The sequence below is a fragment of the Nycticebus coucang genome, chromosome 20 (assembly GCF_027406575.1).
Source record: "Nycticebus coucang isolate mNycCou1 chromosome 20, mNycCou1.pri, whole genome shotgun sequence".
Taxonomy (NCBI): Eukaryota; Metazoa; Chordata; class Mammalia; order Primates; family Lorisidae; genus Nycticebus; species Nycticebus coucang.
The window spans coordinates 15,075,005-15,094,534 of NC_069799.1; the positions used below are offsets into that span (position 1 = coordinate 15,075,005).

The 19,530-nt window shown below is 39.5% G+C and overlaps 1 protein-coding gene across 1 annotated transcript in view; it reads left to right on the forward strand.

The window, feature by feature from the left end:
* LOC128572926 (zinc finger protein 726-like) overlaps positions 1–19,530 on the forward strand; it is a 204,214-nt gene that overhangs the window by 169,309 nt on the left and 15,375 nt on the right. The window contains exons 2-3 of the mRNA XM_053573086.1: positions 13,747–13,873; positions 14,471–14,566. Coding sequence (XP_053429061.1) covers positions 13,747–13,873; positions 14,471–14,566 — 223 coding nt within the window. The remainder of the gene's footprint in view (positions 1–13,746; positions 13,874–14,470; positions 14,567–19,530) is intronic.

A 19,530-nucleotide genomic window follows, 5' to 3' on the forward strand; every position in this document is an offset into this window, starting at 1 on the left:
TTGATGCACTTAGCATTATTCAGATAAAATTTTCAGGTAATTTAGACATCTCTATTTCTATGGTTAATTCCAGATTTTTTTTTTTTCCTCTTTGGGTTGTATCTCCCTAATATATTGTATATGTTATAAGCTTTCACTGATTTGTGAGGATTAGAAAAGCCACCTTTCGGCTACATAATAAGTTTTTTTTTTTTTTTTAATTAAAATCTTACTGTCTTCTAAAGGGAATTATCAGATGGTACCTGTGGCTTAGTGGGGAGGGTGCTGGACCCATACACCGAGGGTGGCGGGTTCAAACCCAGCCAAATTGCAACAAAAAATAGCTGGACATTGTGTCAGGCACCTGTAGTCCCAGTTACTTGGGAGGCTGAGGCAAGAGAATTGGTTAAGCCCAGGAGTTGAAGGTTGTGGTGAGCTGTGATGCCACCCTACTCTACTGAGGGTGATAAAGTGAGACTGTCTCTAAAAAAAATAAAATAAAAATAAAGGGAATTTTTCAGGTGTGTTCTTCCCTATCCCCCTTCTCCTTCATGACTATTGAAATAGTATATACATTATCATAAGATGTAGAACCCATAGAAAAATTAAAAATAACTCTACATTTTTAACTAGTTATTTCACATTTACTTGTTAATTATCCTATCAATGAATGGAAAAAAAAAACTTATTTTTGATGACTTTTATATATTGAGTGTCTTATTCCTAACATAACATTGAGTTTTTTTTTTTTTTTTTTTTTTTTTTTTTGTAGAGACAGGGTCTCACTCTATGGCCCTCGGCAGAGTGCCGTGGCCTCACACAGCTCACAGCAACCTCCAACTCCTGGGCTTACGTGATTCTCCTGCCTCAGCCTCCCGAGTAGCTGGGACTACAGGCGCCCGCCACAACGCCCGGCTATTTTTTGGTTGCAGTTAGGCCAGGGCCGGGTTTGAACCCGCCACCCTCGGTATATGGGGCCGGCACCTTACCGACTGAGCCACAGGCGCCGCCCAACATTGAGTTTTTCTATATAAGTCTTTATATCATTCTTTCTCCTCCTATTCCAAATCCTGTTTCTTTCTTATGAGTTATTACCCTTTCGTGTATTTATTGCCATTTATATGGTTATTTGCATATATGTGTTTAAATAATATATGGCCCTGATTTATGTATGTTTTATATTTACTTGTGGTATATTTTATTCTCTTTCACATATCCTCACATGAAATGAAAGATATAAACAATATTTTGAAGACCTACCCTTGTGGCATTAAGTATATCCAGTTAATTTTTTCCTTGTTTCTATGCAGTATTTGTCTTAGATATCTATCCCATTTTATATTTTTCCCTGGAATGACTAGTAGATTGGCTTATAATCTTATGGCAAATGTTCTTTAAGTTTCTTTGCATTCCTTTGTGAAAGCTTCTCTGAAGTATGAATACCTAGGCGTAGAATATCGCAGGGTTCTAGGGAATGCACATAATTAGTTTCGTCAAGCACTGCCAAGTATCCTCCAAAATGATGATACTAATTACATCCACATCAGTTCTGACAGTATGTTAATATTAGTAATTATCTATTTATAATAGCATTTTTTTTATTGTTGGGGATTCATTGAGGGTACAATAAGCCAGGTTACACTGATTGCAATTGTTAGGTAAAGTCCCTCTTGCAATCATGTCTTGCCCCCATAAAGTGTGACACACACCAAGGCCCCACCCACCTCCCTCTGTCCCTCTTTCTGCTTCCCCCCCATAACCTTAATTGTCATTAATTGTCCTCATATCAAAATTGAGTACATAGGATTAATGCTTCTCCATTCTTGTGATGTTTTACTAAGAATAATGTCTTCCACTTCCATCCAGGTTAATACGAAGGATGTAAAGTCTCCATTTTTTTATGGCTGAATAGTATTCCATGGTATACATATACCACAGCTTGTTAATCCATTCTTGGGTTGGTGGGCATTTAGGCTGTTTCCACATTTTGGCGAATATATTTTACACCAAAGACAAATAGAATGACAAAAAAAATATTAGACTTTCCTAAATTTTGAGAAGTATTACTTTTTACCTTAAAAGTAACCTAATAAAAAATAATGAAAAATACGTGTATTTAGCAGCATATCCTTGGTAAAACTTTGCAGATACACTGCTCAGAAGTGAGCATCCAAACCCTGGAGATCATCAAGATAAAAATGGTTGGAGGTGCTTCAAGCCCGTGAATGGGCCTCCAAAATGAACTCAAAATCCTATTTACTCTATATTGCCTTTTACTCATCAATTTCCTGGTTCTTAGTTCTTTAACTTTTGATGATTTTTGGTAAGAACATTAGTCCCCCCACCTCTTGGGATCAGAGCTTTTAATTGATTAGGATGCTTAACTTAAATTTCTAGCATTACAAACAAGAGCCAAAAAAAGAAAATAATAAAGTTTTAGGATAAGATTTCAATAGTAAAAAAACCCCACAGAATCACTGCTCTCTCCAAAGGAAAAACATGAAAGTAAAGAAGGCAGGCAAAGGTAGAGAAAACAGGGATAAAAAGCTTCTAGGATGCCTCAGAAATGTCAATTGATTGTCATTTAACTTTGAGGCCAAATTACGTCAAGTAGTTTCCTTAGAAATCTTCATCATCTTAGACAACAGGAAAAGTAGAAAAAACATGGTGAACGAATCTCTTACTCTTTTGGCAGAACTGGAAACAGAAGCAGAATGGAAGAATCAAGTTTTTCTTTAATTTGTAATTTGGAAAGCATTCAGCATGCCCTATGGTCATTTCATTTAGAACACTTCTGTTTAGAATATATATTAATTTTAAAATTTAATGAGCTGAGGTCATATTGGTTATGGGAATACAGTTATGTCAAAGATGCATTAAGGGAGATCTTTAAAACCATCCCTTCCGATGCTGCATCATTCCTGGCAAGACACCTGCTCTCTCCTGTGCAGCTTCTCTCTCCCTGCCCCCTCCCATTTTTCCCTTCACATCGAAGTGCTTAAAACCAGTCACCCATCAGCAGCATAAAATTAAACGTGGTTATCCACCTGCCTCAAGAAATAGACAAGAGTCAAGACTAATCCCATCAAGGCTTCCAAATGGTTTACCTCCCTTAACTCTGAAAGTGCACAATTTGAGAGTCATCCTTTGTTACCTGAACTCCACATAGCTTCCTAGAACCTGTTCTGAGCTGCTCTCGTGTCCAAACTTGACGCTCTAAATTTTTTCAACAAGATTCACGGTCTTTATGTCCTCACCCTGTTCTCTTAAGGCCTCATTCTCCTGCTTGTTCTCTTTAAAACCTGTCTCTTTGTGAGCTCCGCTTGCCCTGTGGTGTTCTCCGATGGTGGTTGTACTCTCTCACTCCATATGACCCTGCACTTAGAGGCTGAGCACTCATCCTTGCGCTTCCCTGCTTCTTTGAGACAATTTCTCCTGCTCCCAGATGTCGGCTCCACTGGAGTGCATGTGATCAGACAATACCCCACAAGCCTTCCTCGCTGCAGTCATCTGCTGCCTTTTAGGTAATTGTCTCCCCACTCCTTTTATTTGAAGATTCTAGTGCCTGTTTAATCCCTATATCCACGAAATGGTCTTTGCTACGTTCTGGGTCTCCACACCTCCAATTATCTTGTCTTCCAGTGCATATCAGCTGCCCATTTCTGTAATCAGTCCAAAGCTATTGCCATTTGCAAGAACTGCATTCTTTTTTTTTTTTTTTTTTGTAGAGACAGAGTCTCACTGTACCACCCTCGGGTAGAGTGCCGTGGCGTCACACGGCTCACAGCAACCTCTAACTCTTGGGCTTCCGCGATCTCTTGCCTCAGCCTCCCGAGCAGCTGGGACTACAGGCGCCCGCCACAACGCCCGGCTATTTTTTTGTTGCAGTTTGGCCGGGGCTGGGTTTGAACCCGCCACCCTCGGCATATGGGGCCGGCGCCCTACTCACTGAGCCACAGGAACTGCATTCTTTTTATAATCTCTATTTCAAGCATCCCACAGGCAGATCACCACCTTCACATCACATTCCTCCAGTTTTGTGCTTTCAGTGGGCCCCCCAACACGTGGACATACCACGCTAGCTCTTCACATTACTCATTTCCTCGCGCCCTTCCTTACCCTGTTCTGCATAGTCATCACTCTCAGCTTTGCTTTTCTTCTCTCCTTTCAGTTGTATCAATTTGACAAGCTGTTGACACTGATTAAAGTCGACTTTCTACTTACTTAGTACCTATAATATGGCTGGGAAAAAAAAAAAAAAAAACATATGTCCAGGTTGGATAAACTCATTTAAATTCATGACCACAAACTTTCAGAGGGTCATTAGAGCTTTCCAGAAATCCTATCAGTAATTCCCAAGTCAATTTGCTTTCTCGCTTTTGGAAATAACAATTTTATATCTTCTCATTCCTCAAGTTTTAAATAATTCCTTTATAATGTCAGCTGATATCCTTGCTCTGTATTTTACTACTTAAAGAAATACAACAAGAAGGGAAGGCCTATAAAAAAATAAAAAAAAAAAAGAAAAGCCACCTTTCACAAACTTTGTGATATGGCTGTATCCTGCAAGACTCTGACACATATTGTACTAAGAAAAGGAGAACTGTACATTTGGGCAGTATTTTGCTCGTGCAAATGTGTGGTTATTTTTTAGTGGAAGCATTTTTTTCCCATGTCCTCTTAACATTTTCTCAACACTTGCTAGACCTTAATTTGTCTGTTAGTTTGGAGTCTCTCTGCTGCTATAATAATATTTTGCCTTTGAATCAGCATCCCAAGTCTGTCTTACACACTATAGCACCATTCCTTTAAGCACTCTCACTGATGGGAGTCAGCAACTTTTCTTTGGAAACACCCTCAAAAGGAAGAAGGATTAATACAGGTGTCACTCTTCTCCTTTTGAGGACAAAGCTGGGATTTGGAAGTTTACTTCCATTTTCTTTCTTTTTCTTTTTCTTTCTCTCTTGTTTTTTTTTTTTAGAGACTGAGTCTCACTTTGTCACCCTTGTGACAAAGGTGTTGTGGCATCACAGTTTATAGCAACCTCTAGCTCTTTGGCTTAGGCTATTCTCTTGCCTCAGTCTCCCGTGTAGGTGGGAATACAGGCGCCCACCACTATGCCTGGCTATTTTTGGCTGCAGTTTGACTGGGGCTGGGTTTGAACCCACCGCCCTCTGTATATGGGGCCGGCACCATACTCGCTGAGCCACAGGCACTGCCCAGTTTTCTTCCATTTTCACCATTCTCTATTAAGATGGCATAAATTCTGCAGTGGGGATAAATATGATAAACTTTTCTTTTTGTTCTATTTGCCTCTTTCATTGTTATTATTATTAATGATTTTTTTCTTTTATTTTAGAAATATATATGTATATATGCAAACACAAATTTATTTATTTATTTATTGACTCATTTATTTCAGGCTGAGCAATTTTCACCCTGGGAAGAATGCTGTGTTGTCATAGCTCACAGCATCCTAAATCTTCTGGGCACAAGAGATCTTCTTACCTCGGCCTCATAAGTTGCTGGGACTAGGGGCATGAGTCACCGTGCTGGACTAATTTTTCTATTTGTGGTAGAAATGGGGTCTCACTCCTACTCAGGTTGACCTGAAACACCTGTGCTCAAGGGATCCATTCACCTCAGTCTCCCAGAGTTCTGGGATTAAAAACATGAGCCAATGCCCAGCCTATACTTTACCTCTACAACTTCTGCTTACCTGTTGTGCTGCAAATTCTTACTTGGTTTTGAGAATTCCCCAAAATGCAGTGTATACACGCAACATTTATTTATCTTTAAGATAATTAGCTCATCTCTACTGTACTATGGCATGTTCTTAATGTTCTTAACCTAATTTTGCAGATCAAATATGCAATGTATATTTACTGGATCCTGACAAAAAGCCAGTGGCTAAAATTGTTATTGTTTAAATTGCTTTCAGTTCTATATAATCATTCTACCGAAGACCGTTTGCAAGAGTGGGGCAATCCACCCGCCTCGGCCTACAGAGTGCTGGGATTACAGGCATGAGCCACCAGGCCGGGATAGCCTCAGTTTTTCTACTTTTAATAGAGATGGGGTCTGGCCAGGCATGGTGGCTCAGGCCTGTAATCCTAGCACTGTTGGAGGCCGAGGCTGGTGGATAGCTTGAGCTCATGAGTTTGAGACCAGTCTGACCAAAAAGCAAGACCCCATCTCTACTAAAAAATAGAAAAACTGAGGCAAGCAGATAGCTTCAGCCCAACAGTTTGAGGTTGCTGTGAGGTATGATGTCATGGCTCTCTACCCAGGATGACAGATTGAGACTGTGTCTCAAAACAAAACAAAAAACAAAAATTGAGACTGGGTCTTGCTCTTGCTTATGCTGGTCTCAAACCTATGAGCTCAGGAAATCCACCTGCCTCGGCCTCCCAAGAGTTAGGATTACAGGCGTGATTCACCACTCCTGGACCTAAGCTACAATTTCTTTAAGAATTACTTTCTGCTCCCCAACATCAACTTAGCAGGAACCAATTTGAATTTAACCAATCCCAACTAACAATTCTCCTGTGACTACATGTGGATTACTTGTAGCTATGAGCTATAACACTAGGACACTCTAAGGAGGGCAACAAAGTGAGACTATGTCTCAAAAAAAAAAACTAAAAAAGCCTGGGGTTGGGCAGATGTCTGTCATCCCAGCTACTCCCAAGGCTTAAACAAGAGAATTGCTGAGCCCACAAGTCTGAAGGTCTGTGAGCTATGGCACCAAGGCACTCTGGGTGGGGGTGAGGGACAGAGTGAGACTCTGTTTCAAAAAACAAAAGAAGTTAAAGTAGAAGGAGCCCTGGGATGTACCTGGCCCCCACCCAGGTGCTAATGTCCTGCCCTTGTGCAGGCCCAGCCCACCCATTAGCTGCCACTTCTGTTTTTCTTTTTTTGAGACATAGTCTCACTTTGTCACCCTTGGTAGTGTGCTGTGTCGTCACAGCTCACAGCAACCTCCAACTCTTGGGCTTAAGGGATTCTCTTGCCTCAACCTCCCAAGTAGGTGGGACTACAGGTGCCCACCACAACAATCGGCTGTTTTTTTATTTCAGTTGTCATTGTTGTTTAGGAGGCCCAGGCCGGGCTTGAAGCTGCCAGCATGGTATACATGGCTGGCGCCCTTCCTACTAAGCTACGGACACCACAGACCCTCCACTTGTCCTGGCTCCACATCACTGCTTACCCAGCTCAACCCCAAGGTCTCTTCCCCTTGGTGCAGGTCAGAGGCAGAGAAGAGGCTGGTGCTGTGCTCACCTGTGTTCAATTTGGAGATTCAAAGCCTGGAAAGTTTGATTATTAGTGGGGGTCACTAATCCCTGGAGGTGGTGGATGTACTTATCAGACTTCAGGTACCTCTGAGAAACCTACATCTCACACCCACCTTGCCCTGTCCAGTCACAGTAATCACATTGCTTAGTTATGTAACCCAAAGTATTCAGTTCCTTCTTGGAGGCCCATTAATTTTTGTTCAGTGTATGATTTCTGGAAGATAGATAGGCATATACCAAGCAGTGTGTGAAGTGTGTGTCTACAGGTAGACTCTTTTCTACTGAATAGGCTAACTTAAGGAACTACTTCCCATTTTAGTCCCAGTGTTCAGGCAAATTAAAAAAAATCTCAAACTTTAAAATAATTGCTGTTTTTCACAAGATGGTGGGAAAGGCAAAGAAGGAAGCTCCCGCCCCTCCCAGAACAAAGGCATTGAAGGCCAAGAAGGCAGTGCTAAAAAGCAACCGTAGCCACAGAAAACAAAGGATATTCATACACCACCCACATTTTGGCAGCTGATGGCTTTGTGGCTCCTCTCTGGCCAGCCTACATATACCAGTAAGGGCAACCCCAAGAGAAATAAGCTTGGCCACTGTGCATCATCAAGTTCTCCCTGACCATGGAGTCTACCACGAAGAAGAGAGAAGACAACACGCTTGTGTTCATTGTGGATGTCAAACCAACAAGCACTAGATCAAACAGCTATGAAGAAGCTCTATGATATTGATGTGGCCAAGGTCAACACCCGGATGAGGCCTGATGGAGAGAAGAAAGCATATGTTTCACTGACGGTCGATTATGATGCTTTAGATGTTGCCCATCAAATTGGGATCATCTAAACCAAGTCCAGTGCTGGGAGTGGTGTCTCACACCTGTAATCCTAGCACTCTGGAGGGCCAAGGTGGGTGGACTGACTTAGCTCATGGGTTGGAGACCAGCCTAAGCCACAGCAAGACCCCATCTCTAAACAAAATAGCCAGGCATTGTGGCGGGTTCCAGTAGTCCAAGCTACTTGGGAAATTGAGGCAAGAGGATCTCTTAAGCTCAAGAGGTTTATTTTGCTGTGAGCTGTGATGTCATGGCCCTCTACCAAGGGCGACAAAGTGAGAATCTGTATCAAAAAAGAAAAATAAATAAAACTACTAAGTCCATCTGGCTAATTCTAAATACAGCATGGATATAAAGTTCATGTGCAATATAAATAGTAAAGTATTTTAATTAAAATTGAAATCACTAAGTTTCGAGTTTATTAATTAATTTATTTTTTTGGAGAGAGAGTTTTACTTTGTCACACTCAGTAGTGTGCCGTGGTATCACAGCTCACAGGGACATCAATCTCTTGGAATCGAGAGATTCTCCTGCCTCAGCCTTTCCAGTAACTGGAACGACAGGTGCCCACCACAACACTGAGTTATTTTGTTGTTTGTTTGTTTGTTTTGTTTTGTTTAGGAGGCCTTGGCCTGCTTCCAAACCACTAGCCCTGGTTTATGTGGCTAGTGCCCTAACCACTGATGTACAGATTTCCACCCCGCCCTGAAATTTTAAGTTTAAATAGTAAACTATTGTTTACTATTTAACACGAACTTTATGTCCACTCTGTATATAACTGTTCGCCATAAAATATAGATATGTAATTGTTAGCGTGTTGTTTCCATGAGTGAAAACATGTATTTACTTTGCATTTATATAGAAACACATATGTATGTGTATATAACTGAAATTCATAAAAGGGTATAATTTATATTCAGCGCTAAATACAAATATCCCTTAGGCAGAGCTGCATGGAAGAGAAGGCACAAAGCCCTGTGTAAAAAGAGCTACAGAGTTTGTTAGGAAAAGTCCACGTTGTAGCTCAGCGCTTCCCCCAAGAGTTGTACTACATAGTCCTATGTATTGCCTGTTAGTTGGGAGCTTAACCACCACTTCCTGCATGAAGCCTCCTGCAATGCCAAACCCCTGGAGATGACAAGTAATTTCGCCCTTCTCTGAACTGGCAGAGACAGCCTTTGCTTTAACTCCCAATGGCGTTCATCTGTCTATAAGGTTACTGAGTTATTTATATGCATGTGTTTACCTAGACATCATGATGTATATTGAAAACGCCTTCAAAGCAGACTCTAACTCCTATTTAAATAATAGGTGTCCAAGCCTCGCACAGACTAAACACTCAGTAGATACAGTTTCATTCCTCTTATCAAAATTTGTTAAACAGTGTATGGCAGGCACAATGGCCCTGGAATATGGAGATGAACTAAGTTATGAGCCCGGCCCTTAATTAATTAATTGTTTAATTTATTATTATTACTATTATTTTTGAGACACAGCCTCAAGTGTCACCCTGGGTAAAGTGCAGTGGCATCACAGCTCACAGCAACCTCCAACTCCTGGGCTTAAGCTATTCTCTTGCCTCTGCCTCCCAAGTAGCTGGGACTACTGCCTGCCCTTAATTTAAAAGAAAAAAGAAAAAAAAAGTGCTGTAGGGAAGAAAGTGTTTGCATTCTGGCTTTTTCTAGCCTCTTCTTGTATGGCCTTCCTGTCCTTCAAGGTCAGAGAGGTGGGGGTCTTAGTCCCTATCCAATCAGGAATGCTCCAATATGAACTGTCCAATCAGATGCACAGCCAGAAAGACGAAGGCGGCACCTGGGATTCTGAGCAGCGTTTGTCTCAGAGCTGGCTCTGAGCCGGGGCCTCCTCTTCAGCTGTTCCATCTCTGGAGATCCCAGGTGTTTCTGCGGTAGTCTCTGTCACCCTGTGACCTGCAGGTACTGGGAGATCTGTAGAAACGACACCGGGACTCCTGGGAGCTGGGAAATGGTGAGTACAGGAGACTGGGTGTCCAGAGAGGGGGAGGGGCGTGGTTGGAGCCAGAAGTGGCTGTGGCGGGACAGGCAATTTCCCTTCAGTTTTAGAGTCTTCAGACTAAAGTTTGCCACTGGGACCCTTGGCCCACGGAGCCCACTTGGCAAAAGGTGGAGTGGGGCAGGGAGTTGGGAATTACTCCAAGCATTTCTGAAGCTGTTACTTGCACCACAGCCCAGAGCTCTCTGAGCAGCTGTGTGCCTGCAGCGGCGCGCTCCCTCCCTCCTGGTGACATTAGAAGGGTCCTCGGGGGAGAATCCCAACTGAGCTTGTGAGGTTTGTTCATGAGAGGGGCTGTAGTCTGGGGGACCCTCAGCCCCTCCATTCTTTTGTTAAATAAACTGAGGTCCGGACGCGGTGGCTCACTCTGTTGCGGAACCAAAAGTGTCTCGGTTACCTGTAGTTGTAGTTAAAAGGCGGGGACAGAGAGTTGATGCGTAAAAGTGCTTTATTATGGGACAGGCTAGTAATTCCGGAGAACCACGAGAGTAATTTTTTAAATGCTGTTTTTTGTATGTAACTAATTTTAATACTTTATATAGGGAATAATTTCACAAGTATACTAGAAATACACTTACGTGATTAACAACATGTAGGCAAATTAAATACATATGACAATTTAAAACTAATCAAAAATCATTGTCAATAAAACATCTTTAACATGCTATTAACTTGTTCTATAGTGCCTCATTACTTCCTTGTTTTTGTTTTTTTTTTCGCGATTATTATCTTTATTCCCTATTTCTGGTTTGGCCCGTTTGACTGACTTACTCGATCTATGTTTTAAAGTGAATTCTCAGTTCAGAAATAGCTAAGAAAGGTTGTGGGGGTGTCTGTGTCTACCACACTCTCTACTTTTATTTTATTTTCTCATCTATGAAATTGATTTAAAATGAAAATAATTTTAAATTTGTTATAATTAGTTAAATTGACGTGCGGGCTGTGCTGATTAATTTTGTTTGTGCAATTTGTGAACAAGGCTGGGCTCTGGGAGGCCGAGGCAGGTGGATTGCCTGAGCTCATGAGTTTGAGACAAGGGTAAGCCAGTGGACAGCTCCTGTCTAAAAATAAAAGAAAAAAAAAATAGCCAGGCATTGTAGCCAGCACCTGTAGTCCCAACTACTTGGAAGTTTCAGGCAAGAGAATCACTTAAGCCCAAGACTTTGAGGTTGCTATGAACTGTGATGCCAGGGCACTCTACGGAGCGTGACAAAGTGAGATTCTATCGAAGAAATTTGTGAAACAGCGGGTACTTATGAATGGTATACATTGTATTTTATAACATATTAAGCTTATAATATATAACATATGAATAACTATAAAGATACGGACTTAGGTAAAGTTGGGTAATTATGACAATACTTTAGATAGGAAGTGTTGGATATTCTGAAAAATCTTGCTTGTTGTTTTATTTGGACTATGTCTTTTATACATCTTAACTTGTTTTTAATGAGATGGGAACTGTTAGATAAATTGACGCAGTACATAGATTTTTAAAGTTTTTACATCTATGATTGTGTTTTAATAATCAATAATGGCTGCTTGATTTTTTAGTATGGCTTCTCATACTTGTTTTAATTGAATGCTCAGAGTGTTTATGGCTTGGAGAAGTTGTATTAAGGGCCTTGACGATAGGACAAGCCAATGGACTGATTTTCAGATTGAGCCCAATAGCTATTGTTGGCACGACAAAAATGGCTAAAGTGGTGTATTTAGCAGGGCTAAAAAGATGTAGTCGACTATTACAGTTTTCAGGGAGGTTAATATCTTAAGTTACTTTAGACCGGTTGGACTTAAAGTTTTGTACCCAGGGTAGAAAAAGGGTGAATCTTAGTGAACAAAGTTTCCCTGTGTTGTAGCAGGGATAGATAAAAAAGCCTGGGTGCCATATACTAAGAACTGTCTTCAGGGTAGCTTGGTGTGTCTATTGGCATGAGGCAGAAAGGTGGTTAAGTTACATTTAAGTAAGGAATTATTCAGGTCAGTGTATTGGAATGGGCACATTTTGAGCTTGATATATTTATGACCAATAGTTTCAGGTTTTAGTTGTATAGCTAATATATCTTTTTTTCTTGACAGTAGTGGTTGTTTTTTAACTATAAATATCTGAGTATGTGATAATTTCCTGGATATATGGAAAAAGTGTGAAATCTCTGATAAGTTCTACTGGAAAAATGTGGATGCCCAAGATTTTCATTGTGGATGAGGTTGTGTCATTGGATAGTAGCATAGAAGTGGAATATGTACTGTTTCACTTGTATCTGGAAGTTCCATCTGTTCCATGTGAAATAGGATGACGTCCTTGCACTTTTACTGGAGACGGCATTAACGGCCTAGAGTAATTCAAAGTTCTCATAAACAGAATAATTACAAAAGACTTGCTTTCTGGGATGGTAAAGAAAGCTATTTAAAGACAGGATGAGAGATTAGAAGACATGGCAGATATCTGTAACTTGAACTTTGCCAAAACTGAGTTTTTCTCAACTACTTTTTATCAGATTATGAGTGACTTTTTCTGGGCAGTACTATCATAGCAGTGATGTTGGGCTTGCACTTGTGAATCAGCATCTGATACTAATTTGTCCTGTTACAGTTGATGTTAATTCTATTCACTCAGTTACAGTGCTCTTGGACACATACTCCATTGTAGGGTTCAGTATAGCTTCTGTATTGTTAATAAAAACTTGGGGGAGATTATCAACTAAAGTGAGCAAATCAAAACATTTATTGAGGAAGCACCCCTTTCTTCTTAGATTCTCTTCCATATACCTTTCTTTGGAAAGTTAAGGTTACCATCTTTGTTTACAGGTTCAGGAACCAACAGGGATAAATCCAGTGTCTGCAGTTCATTGCATGTTTGAAAAAACATCATCATGAGACTGAAGCATTGTCATTCCTGTTGAGCTAGTTGGAAATTTGGAAATGGAATCTTCACCTCATATCATCCGAAAAACAATCTCCATTTTTTCATGATCTCTTCTTGTACAAATTAAAACTTTAGAGTTACCATTTATCTCATCATGACATTGTCATATTAAAAACATACACAGATTATAACATGTATGTAAATAAGGCACAAAATTCTACATGTTTGTATTGGTGGCCTTTTATTTCTACTGTGTCAACCCAAAATGTCTGATGTGTACACCGGTTTTGTAGATGCCATTCCATCCCCTTCCTTCAGTGTTAGACAACACATGAGGGAATATATCCCTTCTATACTTACTAGGTAATTGCATTTACTCTTATAAGTCAGCAAGAGTTCTCTTAACTCACTTAACTAAAAGTGAAATTCATGTCTTGGTGCCTGTAGTACAGTGCTTAAGGCGCTGGCCACATACACCCAGTCTGGTGGGTTCCAACCTGGCCCTGTCAGATAAACAATGATGACAATGGCAACAAAAAAATAGCTGGGTGTTGTGGAGAGCACCTGTAGTCCCAGCTGGGAGACTGAGGCAAGAAAATCACTTAAGTCCAATAGTTTAAGGTTGCTATGAGCTGTGACACCACAGCACTTTACCCAGGGGGATAGCTTGAGACTCTGTCTCAAAAAAAAAAAAAAAAGTGAAATTCTATTTCCCCATGTTTTCTTAGTAAATGTTTGTTTTTCAGGGACTGTTGACATTCAAGGACGTGTCTATTGAATTCTCTATGGATGAGTGGGCCTGCCTGGACACTGCTCAGCAGCATTTGTATCGGGAAGTCACTTTGGAGACCTACAGAAACCTGGTCTTCCTGGGTGAGGACAACTTATATACACAGTTCTATGTCTACACTAAATGATTCATATTCTCTCTTTGTAGAAGGTTTTTATTCAGTTTATTCATTGACTGAGTATCAGGTTCTTGTTTCAATGGAAAACTTTAGGATATCTTGGCATAGAAAAGAAAAATTGTTGTTGTTTTATTTTGGCATTAATCTTACCTTTTTGAGCTGATTTATATCCTTCACTATATTAATGGAAATTTCAGAAATGTCATGGCCTAGATTATTACTCATACCTTTAAGTCTGATTTCTAGCACCAAATTTTATTTCAGTTGTTTTCAGTAGTAGAGGAATTAGGAATGTTCCAATGTTAAATACTTTTTAAAGATTCTGAAGTTTCTGCAAGGAAATCTGTTTGGAATTATTATTTCAGGATCTTCTTTTTTTTTTTTTTTTTTTGCTCAGGCTGCTTTTGAACCTGCCACCTCCGGCATCTGGGGCAAGCGCCCTACTCTGTTGAGCCACAGGCACCACTCCTATTTCAGGATCGTCTAAAATGTTCTTTTCTCTATTTCACCAAGGCATTAGATTGCCAATTGAAGAATCCCAATTTTTTTCCTAATAAAACAGGTCTTGCTGTCTCTAAGCCAGAACTCATCACCTGTCTGGAGCAAAGCAAAGAGCCCTGGAAAGTGAAGACACAGCCGACACTACTCAAGCACTCAGGTAGGTTGGAGTGAGTGGAGCAGGTAACACTGGTCAGAGGTCCAAGTTCTAGGAGGAAACCGCACAATACAGTGTGATTAGGGAAGCTCAGCTTAACCAGAAATTATTTCTGAGAAGCCTGGGTTTCTTTACCTTATTCTTACATCAAGGCATCTGTCTTCTTGTTTTTATTACTTTTTTTATATTTATTTTCTTGTTGATAAAGAGTCTCACTCTCTTGCCTCACCCTGGAGTGCCATGATTTCAGCCTAGCTCAGAGCAACCTTAACCTACTGATGTCAAGTGATTTTTCTATCAGCCCCCAAATAGCCGGGACTACAGTTTTCTCTACATTGCCTGGCCAATGTTTTTTTTTAATTTTTTAATACAGGGGAGTTCTCATACTTACTCAGGCTAGTCTTGAACTTGTGAGCTGAGCAGTCCTCCCTCCTTGGCTCCCAGAGTGCCAGGTATATACTTGTGAGCCACTATGCCTGTTCTTGGTTTTAATTTCCAGAAGGACCTTACTTTCACCTAGATACTCCATCTAGGTTACAGTGAAAATGAAAGAATTTCCTATGGCTTACATGTGAGTACAGGATGTGACTGCTCTTCCATTGTTTTTAAGGACATATTTTTTATTTGTATTCTTTTTTTAATTACTATATTCTTTTTATTTTATTTTTCTTATATATTTTTTAATTTATTTATTTTTATTGTTAAATCATAGCTGTGTACTTTAGTGCAATCAAGGGGTACAATGTGCTGTTTTCATACACAATCTAAATTATTCTCATCAAACTGTTCAACGTAGCCTTCCTGGCATTTTCTTAGTTATTGTATATAGACACTTGTATTCTGACTTTAGTAAGTTTCACCTGTACCCATTCTAAGATACACCATAGGTGTAGCCCCACCCAATACCTTCCCTCCACCCTAACCTGCCCGCTCCCTTCCCCTTCCTTGGTCCTTTTCTCATAATCTTGTGCTATAGTTGGGTTATAGCCTTCATGTGAAAGCTATAATTTAGCTTCATAGTAGGGTTGAGTACTTGGATACTTTTTCTTCCATTCCTGAGATACTTTGCTAAGAAGAATGTGTTCCAGCTCCATCCATGTAAACATGAAAGAGGTAAAGTCTCCATCTTTCTTTAAGGCTGCATAATATTCCATGGTATACATGTACCACAATTTGCTAGTCTATTCATGGGTCGATGGGCACTTGGGCTTCTTCCATGACTTAGCAATTATGCAGTCAAATGCTCTACCACTGAGCTATACCCCCATGACTTAGCAATTATGAATTGGGCTGCAATAAACATTCTGGTACAAATGTCTTTGTTATATTCTGATTTTTGGTCTTCTGGGTATAAACCTAGTAAAGGAATTCTAGGATCAAATGGCAGGTCTATTTTTAGATCTCTAAATATTCTCCAAACATCCTTCCAGAAGGAACGTATCAGTGTGCATTCCCACCAGCAGTGTAGAAGTGTGCCCTTTTCTCCACATCCACGCCAACATCTCTGGTTTGGGGATTTTGTTATGTGGGCTAGTCTTACTGGGGTTAGGTGAAATCTCGAAGTAGTTTTGATTTGCATTTCTCTGATGATTAAGGATGATGAGCTTTTTTTCATGTGTTTGTAGGTTGTGCGTCAGTCTTCTATAGAGAAGTTTCTCTTCAAGTCCCTTGCCCACCCTGAGATGGGATCACATGTTCTTTTCTTGCTAATACGTTTGAGTTCTCTGTGGATTCTGCTTATTAGACCTTTATCGGAGGTATAACCTGAAAACATTCTGAGGGCTGTGTGTTTGCTTTACTTACTATGTTCTTGGTTGTGCAGAAGCTTTTTAGTTTGATTAGGTCCCAGTAGTGTATTTTTCATACTGCTTCAATTGCCTGGGGAGTCCTTCTCATAAAATATTCACCCAGGCCGATTCCTTCAAGAGTTTTCCCTGCACTTTCTTCAAGTATTTTTATAGTTTTATGTCTTAAGTTTAAGTCTATTATCCAGTGAGAGTCTATCTTAGTTAATGGTGAAAGGTGTGGTTCCAGTTTCAATCTTCTACAGGTTGCCAGCCAGTTTACCCAGCACCATTTGTTAAATAGGGAATCTTTTCCCCACTGAATGTTTTTAATTGGCTTGTCAAAGATCAAATAATGGTAAGTAGCTGGATTCATCTCTTGGTTCTCTATTCTTTTCTAGACATCTATTTCTCTGTTTTTGTGCCAATACCATGCTGTTTTGATCACTATCAATTTATAGTATAGTCTTAGGTCTGGTAGCGTGATTCCTCCTGCTTTGTTTTTATTGCTGAGTAATGTTTTGGCTATTCGAGGTTTTTTTTCTGATTCGATATAAAACAAAGTATTATTTTTTCAAGATCTTTAAAATATGACAATGGAGCTTTAATAGGAATTCCATTAAAATTATATATTGCTTTGGGTAGTATAGATATTTTAACAATGTTGATTCTTCCCAGCCAGGAGCATGGTATGCTTTTTCATTTGTTAACATCTTCAACTATTTCTTTTCTTAAAAGTTTCATAGTTCTCTTTGTAGAGATCTTTCACATCCTTTGTTAGGTATACTCCCAAATATTTTATCTTCTTTGGCACTACTGTGAAAGGAATAGAGTCCTTGACTGTTTTTTTGGCTTGGTTATTGTTGGTATATATGAAGGCTACAGATTTATGGGTGTTGATTTTGTAGCCTGAGACATTGCTGTATTCCTTGATCACTTGTAAAAGTTTTCTAGTAGAATCCCTAGTGTTTTCCAGATATACAATCATATCATCTGTGTAGAGTGAAAGTTTGATCTCTTCTGACCCTATGTGGATACCCCTGATCGCCTTTTCTTCCGTAATTGCAATGGCTAAAACTTCTGTTACAATGTTAAAGAGCAATGGAGACAATGCGCAACCTTGCCTGTTTCTTGATCAAAGTGGAAATGATTTCAATTTAACTCCATTCAATATGATATTGGCTGTGGGTTTGCTGTAGATGGTCTCTATTAGTTTAAGAAATGTCCTTTCTATACCAATTTTCTTAGGTGTTATGATCATGAAGGGATTCTGGATATTATCAAAAGCTTTTGCTGCATCAATTGAAAGAATCATATGGTCCTTATTTTTTAGTTTGTTTATGTGCTGAATTACATTTATAGATTTACGTTTTGAACCAGCCTTGAGACTCTGGGATAAATCCCACTTGGTTGAGGTGTATAATTTTTTTGATGTGTTGTTGGATTCTGTTTGTTAGGATCTTATTGAGTATTTTTGCATCAATATTCATTAGTGATATTGGTCTATCATTTTCTATTCTTGTTGGGTCTTTCCCTTTTTAGGGTATCAAGGTGATGTTTGCTTTGCAGAAGGTGTTGGGTAATATTCCTTCTTTTTCTATATTTTGGGAGAGGTTTAGTAATATAGGTACTAGTTCTTTTTTAGAGGTTTGGTAGAATTCTGATGTAAAGCCTTCTGGTTCTGGGCTTTTCTTTTTAGGGAGATTTTGTATGGTTGATGCTATTTCAGAACTTGATATAGGCCTGTTCAACATTTCCACTTCATTGTAGGTAAGTCTTGGTAGGTGGTATACTTCCAGGTATTGGTCGATTTCTTTCAGATTTTCATATTTCTGAGAGTAGAGTTTCTTGTAGTATTCGTTAAGGGTTTTTGAATTTCTGAGGCGTCTGTTGTTATTTCATCATTACCATTTCTGATTGATGAAATTAGAGATTTTACTCTTTTTTTCCTGGTTAGGTTGGCCAAAGGTTTGTCTATTTTATTGATCTTTTCAAAGTACCAACTTTTGGATTTACTGATCTGCTGTTTAATTCTTTTGTGTTCAATTTCATTTAATTCTGCTCTGATTTTGGTTATTTCTTTCCTTCTCCTGGTTTGGGGTTGGAGTGTTCTTCCTTTTTCAGTTGCTTGAGATGTCCCATTAAGTTATTAACTTCCTCTCTTTCCATTTTCTTGAGGAAGGCTTGCAGTGCTATAGATTTTCCTCTCAGGTCTGCCTTTGCAGTATCCCAGAGGTACTGGTAATTTGTGTCTTGATTGTTGTTTGTTCCAAAAATTTGGTGATTTTCTTCTCAATCTCATCTGTAACTCATCTATCCTTCAGCTTAAGGTTGTTTAGCTTCCAAGTTTTTGTATGGATATGCAGGTTCCTGTTGTTATTGAGTTCAACTTTTATTCCATAATGGTCTGAGAAGATGCAAGGAATAATTTCTATTTTTTGAAATTTGCTGAAGTTAGATTTGTGGCCTAGGATGTGGTCAATTTTGGAGTATGTTCCATGGGCTGAATAGAAGAATATGTATTCAGTTTTGTTGGGATGAAATGTTCTGTAGATGTCTGTTAAGTCCAGATGTTGAATGGTTAAGTTTAAATCTAAAATTTGTGTGCTTAGCTTCTTTTTGGAGGATCTATCCAGCACTGCTAAAGGGTGTTAAAATATCCAACTACTATGGAACTGGAGGAAATCAAGATGATCATGTCTGTTAGAGTTTCTCTTATAAATTGAGATGCGTTCTGGTTGGGTGCATAAATATTAATAATTGAAATCTCATCATATTGAGTATTACCTTTAAGAAATATGAAGTATTCATCCTTATCCTTCCTTATTTCGATTGGTTTAAAGCCTATTGCGTCTGCGAATAGGATTGCAATGCCTGCTTTTTTCTGCTTTCCATTTGCCTGGAGTATAGATGACCATCACTTCACCTTGAGTCTAAATTTGTCTTTTAATGTAAGATGAGATTCTTGTATGCAGTAACATCTGGCTTGAGTTTTTGTATCCAGTCAGGCACAGCCAGCCTGTGCCTCTTTAGAGGACAATTTAAACCATTCACATTAATTGAGAATATTGATAAGCTTTTTGAGAGTCTGGTGGACATTTTTAATCCTTTTGCGACTGTGGAAGTTGGAATTTTATCAAAATTTTCTGGGTGGTTTTACTTTTGTGGTGGAGGATTACGCTG